Here is a 9,889-nt window from a genome sequence, read left to right as displayed (position 1 = left end):
GTCTGAAAAAAAAACTCAAGTTAATCATCTAAAAATAAAATTAGAGACATCAACTTCAATGCTAAATGTATTCTGACCCATATATATTCTAACAAATGTTTCTGTATCATAAAGCCTGTACTACAAAAAGGAACGTTTTTCATGCTTACCTTCAGTATATGTCCAAGAAGAGTTTGAGTCTTCTATATCCTAAGTGACTGAACATCTGAGCTATGCATGTTTTTATATGGCTGTTCACTCACACATGGGGGTTAAGAATTCACATCCACCCTGAACCAAAAAAAATTAAAATAAAACCATTGAAGCTGCATCCTAGTATTTAAAATTCTTTCTGTAAAATAAGAATGCACCAGAAGTGGTTTGATAACCAAAATGCTTTGTGGGTTTAGTGTAAACAATAGGAAGAATTTTGTCCTGCCTTTAAATACATCTAGATGTCACAGTTTGGGCCTAATGATACACTAGAGTGCTAAGGAGATAATGCAAAACCAAAATATTCCTCAGCTTCAAGTATGTAGTATCTAAGTCCCCATTGTCTAACGCAATGCTATCAATAAAACAGTTTTAGGTTATTAATCAGAAACTTTTTTTATTGTTTAAATCTCCAGTTGTTTTCAGATAAGTTGTAGAAGGTTGAGCACCATTTATGTTGTTTCAGTTTGAGCTTTACAATACAGAGATTTTCCAGATTTATTTCTTCAAAGTTTGCATGTAATGCATTTAAATACAGTCTGGTATTTTACCGAGTTAATCTTGCTACTACCCTGTTGAATGTGCCAGACATTCCTCATGTCTTTGATCATAGTCCTCTTAAGTCCCATTTAAACTACCCTTTAGAAACTGTGACGAGGACGGTCCGAGCATAGTAACTGAAATAACTTGAGTGTGAAAATACTTCTGCTCTAATTATGTTTAACTAAATTCCATAGAGAATCAGGTAACTGGAGGACATTAGTGAACTGGTTCAAAAAGATGATCTGAGCTTTGTGGCATGGTGTTCCATCCTGCTGGAGGCACCAGTTAAACAGTGGGAACACTGGATAGGCCTAGTCGAGACCACTAAAGTAATTCAAATCAATTCAATTTACTGCCAATTCCCAACCCATGTCATCTCAAGGCACTTTTCAGAGACAATTCAACAGATCATACAGTCAGATTGGTTAAACGTTTAAGGATAACCACCTGTTTGCATTGGCTCATTGACTCGAAAGCAATCCCTCACATCAAGCATGCTTTTAGCGACAGAGAAGAAAACTCCTTTTTAACAGGAAGAAACCTACAGCAGAATCAGGCTCAGTGTGAACGTCCATCTGCTGAGGCCGACTGGGGTTCAAGGAGACCAAAGCTGACATAGAAAAAGCAGCAGATACAGAAAAGGTACCTGTAACTGTCAATCCTGGTTCAGGAAAGATACAACCAGGCAGATGAGCTCTGAGCCAGCTCCCATGTCAGAAGATGACAGAGAGCACCATATAGTTAATCACAGTAAGAGAAACAGGACTACGTTGAAAAATAGGCCAAGCTTCAACATTAAAGCCCGTCACACCTTGATTTAGACCAGTGTGTGCCTGAAGTACAAAAAATCTGGGGAAAATGCTGGCAAACGGATAAGCAATGTTGTGTATAAGTTATGAGCACGCCGAAACACGTCATACAGCAAATATGTCAAGAAATTTTGAGCATATTCAAACTTTCCCAACATATGGGAGCGTATGCCATATGTGGAGCTTAAGTTACAGGAAAGTTATCTGATTGTTCACATACCAGACTTCATCCCCATCATAGTGAGCATGAAGGTGAGTGTGATGGATCCTCCCTGTGTTCACACCTATGGCCAACAAACTTCCTAGCAGACATGCTAAATCTGCTGAGACTTGCAAACCTTTTGCAGGCAGTAAACAGCTAGGTCAATCAAGAGCAACTTCATAACTTATCACATGAAGAGTTGAGGTAAACAAACCAATTTTGTACGATTATTCCTATTACAAAGACCACTGGTAATACTGGATAAAATCTTTATGCAGGCCAGGTGCGTTGCTGCCCCCCCCCTCAGGACACTGGCTGGTGGTATTTCGCTGCCATGCGTTATAAGTTAGGCTGTTGGACTTGTTATGCTTTATATGGCCAGAATTGGGGGAAAAAAATAAAACCATACCATGTATGCCAGTGTTTGAAGATTCTGGGACATCAGGCATACGCTGGCTAAAAGACATTACATCCTTGTGAAAAAAAAAAAAAAAAAAAACCCCTTTTAGTTTGCCTACCAATTTTAATTCTGTGGTCCAGCTTCAGTGTTGTACATTCTGAATTTGTATTGGGGAAACCTTTTAAACCACTTGTTTGACTTTATAGTTCAAGTTAACCTCCTGCAAAACCACCAGACAAGCTACTTGGTACAATTATGTTAAATTCAAATTTCTCCTTTTCACCTAGCTTGATCTCAGTCATTTAAATTTTTCCCTCAAATAGCCAGTCAATATACACAGCTATGAATTGTAGCTTCTACTGTACAACCTTGATTAATGCCAACCCTCACCCCTTGAAACACTTGGTGATGGCACGCAGTTGTGTGCATTTAGGATTACGCAAAGAAAATAAAATGTTAATTTTAGACCTTGTTCCTGGATTAAGTGAGCACTTCTGGTACATTCTAGTCTTTTAAAGGGCATGATGAGATTTAACTTATAATTCAATTTACTATCATACATTGAAGTCTATGGAACCCTTTTAATATTTTCTTTTTGGTTTGCCAGTTGCTTCAATCCTAAACCAACTACATTTCATGTAAACCAATTAAATGCTGTGTGCAATTACAAATGCTAGCAGTGTCAAGACCGTTTAATGCTTTGAAAGAAACAGATGCAAATTGAAAATGCCAACAGTTTATTAAAAGTTAATTTTCTTTAATCCACAGAAGATACTGGTTCCTGCAAAAGATTAGAAAAAGAAATAAGTCACAAGCTTAAATGCAACTTAAACAAGCCACCATTAGATTCCACAATGTTCACCTCCTTCTCCGAAGCTGCCTGGGCATTCTTTGTGCTGGGTGATTCAACTTTTTTCTCCAGGTCAGACATGCTGGTATCCATTGTTGCTTCTGGGGTACTCCTGTATTTAAGAGATTACTTTAGTCACACTTCTACAAGAGTCACATCTGCAACAACTTGTGCTGCTATATTACATGGAAGACAATATAGAACAAATTTAGAAACCTTGATGCAGCATTCTTTTTGAGAACCACTGCCATCACAGCAATGATGACGATTATGCCACATAGACCCGCTGCACCATAGATTATTGGGCCCTGCATGCTCTTCACATCATCCTGGCAGGAGACACCAGTGTAGCCATCTAAACATTCACATGTTCTGACCCCATTGGTTTCAACACACTTTCCATTCCCATTGCAAAGATCCTGGTCACACTGCTGAGCTTCCAAGTTCCTGATCTCACTGCCATCTTCCAGGGAGTTTTTCCCCTCCTTTGGGGGTACTGTATGAGGAGACAATGTGCTTTGAGGACTTCTAGGAGAAGCTGCTTTGGTTCCCGATCCCTGCTCAACACCAGAACCTTAAAAGAAAAGCCAGGTTTCAGTTCAGCGCTTAAGGATGAGTAATGATAAAAATAGAGTATTCATACAGTTTTCATCTGAGTTATCAGAGCAGTCAGCATGACCATCACAGAATTTCTCAGCTGGCAGGCAGGTTTGGTCCAGACATTGTCTGGTATCAGGTGAGCAGATTTGACTGGGGCTGCAGGTTGCATCTTTTGCAATAAAGTCATGGGCACAGTTGCATGTCCGGCCTGATGGAGTGGCAAGACACAGGTGCTCACAGTTGCCATTGTTTTTTGCACACTGGTTGGAACCTGAAATTTTACAGAACATAACTGAATTTTAGATTTTATGGGTGACACTGCATCCCATGGGAATTTGTTCGCTTACCTGACTGGGTGGACTTAAAGGCTTTCAAGTCCATTACTTTTGAGTCAACCTCAAACCATAGCTTCTGTTGCTGATCTTCTCTGTACCATAGTCTTGTCATGTCTGGGGATGATTATAAAAAGTTTTTCATGTTATATTGAGACATTAAAACAAATGAAGTGTGTAGGTTTCTCAAACTCTTATAGATGTATATTACCATCAACAGTCATCCAGATTGGCACGTTGTCCCCAATTGCCACAGCACTCAGACCAGCACCAGCCTCTAGCTCCTGATATCCAGAGCCATCAGTCTTTATCAAGCCAATTGTTCCTGATCCTGTTCAAATTTAGAGGTCATTTTATGTAGATTCTTTGAAAAAAAAAAAATCCATTATCTTCCAAGAAGTTGTACCTGTGTTAGCCCAGTAGATTGTATCCCCATTACTGGAAAAGGCTAGAGATGCAGGCTGAAATGCTTGCTTAGAAACAACTTTATGCTCTCCACCATCCATGTGAGCACATTCTATTGCAGCATTTTTGCCAGGAACTTTTAAATCTAGATTAGTAAAACACATTTTTCCAGTTTGAGGATGAAGGGCAATAGAGCTCACTCCGGTGAGCCCCTCTTTAATGAGAATGGCTGTGTATGCCCCAGTTTTTGAAGTGACATGCAGCCGGGTCTGTTTGTTGCTGCTCCAGTATACATTTAGGGTTACCCAGTCAAGTGCCACGGCAGTGATTTGGTCATCCAGCAGTTTCAGAAGCTGGCCCTGAGCAACTAAAGTTTTGTCTTTCAGCTTGTATGAGTTAACTGAAGTTGTATCGTCACCCGTCAGAATGAGGGTGTTCTCACGAGTGCTGTAATCCAAGAGCCTCGTCTCGCCAATGCTGGGGATCTGTAATGCCAAGTGTTCAGGCCAGCCTTTTATATTCACTTGTTGGGACTGCAAGTAGATCTGCAGAAAAATTTGAGAGGGTTTGCATTAGTGCTGCAGTCTAACATCTTGCACCAGTTAAGATTGTAACATTGTGGAGAAAGCACAAGAACAGAGTGGAACAAGCCACATTCCTTGTTCTAAGGAAGCCCTCAGGGTTATACTGAACTAGCAATTGAAGCCGTTTTTCCTCTTGGATTTGGAATGACCCAAACCCAGAGTTTTGCAGACATTTGATTCCTTAGATTGGAATACAAAGCTGACAGCTAAACAAGAGTGATAAGTTTACAATGTACATTCAATTATGCATAGTCATTTTTAAATCTTTCCTCCATCAAGTAAAAGCACTTTTGTATGGACATTATTCAAATAAATCTGAATGTTAGCCAACCACCATTCTTTCCTGGGTGCCCAGTACTAAACCATTTAAAAATCAAAAAAAAAAAAAAAGGCCCAACATGTTATAAATTTGTCATTTAGACTTCTAGAGAACACACCTTTGTCACAGTAGGTGGTGACAAGAGCAGCAAGAATGTCGATTTGACTAGACTGGAACAGGTCAGACCATCTTCAGCCAGCGAAAGACCAGGGGGACACTTGCAGACAGCCTTGCGTCTAGGTGCCAACAGGCATATATGGGAACAGGCCATCTTCTTGCAAGGGCTCTCCGTATCCATCTGAATTATAGGGTGGATGATCTGGAAACAAAGTGTTACCAAAGTTTACCTTCAGTTTGTGAAACCAATTTACAGTTCACCAAGGTTTGCATCCACCTACACATTTATTCTACCATTAACTTCTGTAGTAAAAATCTCACCTTCACAGAAAAAGGTTGTCCTGGTCTCTTCAGTATAACCTGTCGGTTCTTACCAGAGAGTTTATCAACTGCTTGGACTACCCTTTTCTTTGCATCAGACCAGAATAGCAGGTCATTGAATACCGTCACAGAAAATGGATTTGTAGTTTCCTTCAGCTGGAAGACCTGAGAGACGATATGTTTTTGTACAAATTAAATTGCTGAATAGTTTTAAGTTATAACAATAAAACTCACCATCTTGCAAATCTAATGCAGTTAGCATCTTTTAAGCCAACCTTTACTGGAAAAGTGAAAAGTCTCCAGTTAAGCCTGAAAGTAATTTTAACACTCACCTTAATTTCATCACCATCCAGTGTGGCAGAACCAATTGCACCCAGCCTTTCATCCGTCCAGAAAATCCTTTCTGAAAGCATATCCACTGCAATGCCACCTGGCCAGCCCAAGCTAGAGTTTACCACTGCCTTTCTCTCAGACCCATCCATTCCAGCACGTTCAATCTTTACAAGGTTACCAATTTCTGTCCAAAACATTAACCTAGAAGACAAGTAGGAATGTCATCTCTAAAGTTTATTCTTAAAGACTTTATACAAATAAAACACCAACCCTTTTTGTGGTAGCAGAGCCAAAGAGCGAGGCTGATCCAAGTCTTCCTCCAGGATGATACTTTGGTCCAATGACTTGACAGAAGTTTTGAGAAGTTTGACAGCAACTATTTGACTATTCACACCATCAATCCAGTATAGGTTCCTTCCAAGCCAGTCCACAGCTACAGAATCGGCCCGGACACCTGAAACAAGAGGGCAAGTCTTTAAATCTGTTCCTGTCAGTTGTAATACCAAGTGACCACACCAAGTACCTTTAATCAAGATTCCTGCAGTTTTCTGGTCCATGGAAGACCACCTGATTGTTTCTGTGTCCACACTGACCCAGAAGACTTTCTGGTCCCTCCAGTCATAGTCTATAGACAAGATCGCCTTTTGGGCAGAAGATGCCAAGATGTCAAGGCTTCTACTGCGCAGGCCATACATGTACAACTCAGTTTGGACTGACATCAACAGGAATGGTTCACCTATAAAGAGATCAGCTACTAAGAATGTTTGCAGAAGCTTTGTGCATTCTAGCCCTTGTATGAAGGAAACTAGAACCCCCCCCCCCCCAAAAAAAAGTCTTGCTTATATTTACTAATGTTGGAACAGCCTTCTAAATTGCATACTGAAAATACTTTACCTGTGATCTTGCATTGGTATCCATCTGCCTCCATTATAAAGCCAGGATGGCACTCACATCGGTATGACCCAGGTGTATTGATACACAGATGGCTGCATACACGTTGTGCCTGGGGTTCACACTCATCTATGTCAGCACATGTGTGCTTATCTTCCATAAGCCTGTACCCTTTTGTACACAGACAACGCTACAAAAAAAAAAAGTTTTACTGTTATCCAGCATGCATTATTGAAGTAAAGGTGGGAAGATCTAAACAGTTAAAGTTGCTCCTCACCGGTCCCTGGGGTGTGCTGTAGCAACCCTGTGAGCAGCGGTTGTCATCATCAGCTGTACAGGCCATCTGGCAGCTGCCTCCCTCATCTGAACCATCAGCACAGTTGGTAACACCATTGCACACCAGAGCTGATTCCAAGCACTCCTGGTTTCCACACTGGAACTTGTAAGCAGGGCATGCTTTTGTTCCACCTTACAAGTTTATAGTAAACATACAATAAGCATTGCGCAACATTTTATCGGCTGAAATATTAATACATCAGGCACTCCTGTCTTGTGCAAAGTCATCCTAAAACTGCGTTTACCTTCAGTGATTTGTTCGTTAAAAGTACTGCAACCCCCCAAAACTCACATTCAGTCTCATCACTACCGTCATCACAGTCCCTCATGCCATCACACCTCCAGACTCCAGGAATACACAAAGTCTTTGATTTACATAACCACTGGAAGCTTCCACAGCTGACTGGAAGCACAGGGCAATCCTAAAGCAGGATAATATCACAATGACAATGGTTTGTATATAGGTTAAGCCAAATTAAGAGCTTGGCAAGATGTCCTAAAAATTCAGGTTTAAGAGACCACTCAGGTCATTTATTAAACACTTACCTTTTCATCCGAGCCATCTTTGCAGTCCTGGTCACCATCACAGATCCACTCCTGCACCAGGCACTCCTTGCTGTGTGGACAGCGGTGTTTGGTTGTACACTCTGGTGGTTTGGTGCAGCCCTCCTCATCAGAGCGGTCCCAGCAGTCAGGGTGACCATCACAATGCATTGAGGCCAGAACACACTGGCCACTGACGCACTTAAATTCAGAAGTGCTACACCTAACATCAGCTACAGGAAGGCCAAATAAATTAAACTCTTGCTAAAAACTTTGTCACAAATCGTCAGATCATATAGACATACCACAGGCTGCCTCATCACTGCCATCACCACAGTCCTTCTCCCCATCACACAGGAAGCTGTCAGGGACACAGCGGCTGTTGTCGTCACACATGTGAGCACAGCCCTCCATGCGCTTTGCACATTCAAGTTCATCTGAATGGTCCTGACATTGTGGTACCCCGTCACACACTTTGCTTTTCTCTATACACATCTTACCATGGGCACACTGGAACTGGTCTGCAGGAAGGATCAAATACCCCCCCAGACAAAGATGGCAAGAAAAGGAATGGATTAGGGGAGAGCAGTTGTAACAAGATACCCCTCATCCTAGTTTCTTTAATGAGGCTCACACAGCCAATATTTGCCTTTACACAGGTTTGACAACTTTACCATTTCCACATTCTGAAGAACAATCCTTCTCATCAGAGCCATCAACACAGTCTGGTTCCCCATCACAGACGTATCTGTAATGGACACAGTCTGACTTGTCTTCACACATCTGGGAGCCAAGACCACACCTGAGAGGATGAGACAGTCCAGAGGGAACCTGTACAGGACTCTCAGTTGCCCCCATCTTCTCATGGTCAGCTGGGAAACAAACAGTCAAGATGAAAACTTGACACCATAGAGCCAAAGAGATTAAACACAATCCACATACCACAGTTTGCCTCATCAGTGCCATCAACACAGTCCTTCTCGCCATCGCAGATGAAGCTTGCAGGTAGACACTGGCTCTTGTCGTCACAGTGGTGAGCACAGTCTTCAGGATGTTTCAGGCAATTTTCCTCATCCGAGCGATCCTGACACTGAGACTCACCATCACATACCTGGTCCTTGTCTATACATTTCTTTCCATGGGCACACTGGAACTGATCTGTTTTAGGGGATATATTGAAAATGGTGATAAAGTTATCCTTTAAAGACATTTAAGACCAATAGAAATATTTCTGATGTTGATTGACTTTAGTGATCTCAGTGGAGAAATGTTACTGGCAAATCATGAAGTTAGAAGTGCAGGCAAGACTCAAGCATGTTGTCTTTATAGGTTAATATAGTTTCTGGAAACTAGTTTGTATGGAGATGGACCAAGCAAAAATGTCCGTTTATAAGGAAAGCACAAGATCTTTGACTCTAGTTTCATATGCAAACCTGTTGAATTAGCCAGTTAAATTGTTACATGCATGGTTGGGGTGGGTGGAGTTTGACATTTTCCTGTTCCAATAGTCAATAAAATGATTGCAGCTCAGCAAACCCTGTTCAATCTGCCATCAATTGATACCAGGGGTGTGAAAGCTTGGAAACCTCCAAGGCATGCGGGAAGTATGCCTTCAGGACCAGGGTTGAAAAACACTGGCCGAGGTGTTGAGCTATGAATACCACTGATGTATTCAAACATTTTAATCAAAACCTAATTATCTGTAGTATTTAAAGCATCATTATGTTCAGGTTGTGTCATGATTAAGTTAAACACAAACATTAAAAACATACCCGAACCACATGCAGAGTCACAATTCTGTTCATCAGAACCATCTTCACAGTCTTTATCCCCATCACAGACATATCTATGGGAGATGCATTCTGAGCCATCCCCACACAGATAATAGCCCACTTGGCAACGCTTAAGAACTCCTTCAGCTACATAAAAGGGTAAAATAAAGTTAATTGACAACCATAAGAACAAGTATAGCCATTTGTAAAAAAAAATAAATCTGAAAGAAAAAAAAAAAAAATCTTACCTTGAAGGTACACCGCCAATAAAACCACACATCGCCATAACCAACTACCCATTGCCACAGGCAAATCAAAAGAAACCAGATACCAGGACATG

At 41.2% G+C, this 9,889-nt stretch overlaps 1 protein-coding gene across 1 annotated transcript; it reads right to left on the bottom strand.

Moving 5' to 3' along the window:
* Positions 1-2,903: 2,903 nt before the first annotated feature.
* On the bottom strand, positions 2,904-9,648 carry LOC107098773 (very low-density lipoprotein receptor-like). The gene is made up of 20 exons (XM_015396616.1): positions 9,550-9,648; positions 8,720-8,975; positions 8,452-8,649; positions 8,083-8,298; positions 7,781-8,010; positions 7,527-7,656; positions 7,176-7,366; positions 6,902-7,088; positions 6,531-6,743; positions 6,278-6,461; positions 6,007-6,208; positions 5,675-5,839; positions 5,355-5,555; positions 4,335-4,878; positions 4,140-4,259; positions 3,944-4,045; positions 3,640-3,867; positions 3,213-3,570; positions 3,009-3,108; positions 2,904-2,927 (listed from the first exon to the last, which is right to left on the bottom strand). The coding sequence occupies exons 1-20, from the start codon at positions 9,646-9,648 to the stop codon at positions 2,904-2,906; spliced, it is 3,948 nt and encodes a 1,315-aa protein (XP_015252102.1).
* Between the last annotated feature and the right edge of the window lie 241 nt (positions 9,649-9,889).

The sequence above is a fragment of the Cyprinodon variegatus genome, unplaced genomic scaffold (assembly GCF_000732505.1).
Source record: "Cyprinodon variegatus isolate N-32 unplaced genomic scaffold, C_variegatus-1.0 Scaffold809, whole genome shotgun sequence".
Classification (NCBI taxonomy): Eukaryota; Metazoa; Chordata; class Actinopteri; order Cyprinodontiformes; family Cyprinodontidae; genus Cyprinodon; species Cyprinodon variegatus.
Note: the sequence above shows the minus strand (reverse complement) of the source record. Positions and strands in the feature narration are given on the sequence as shown.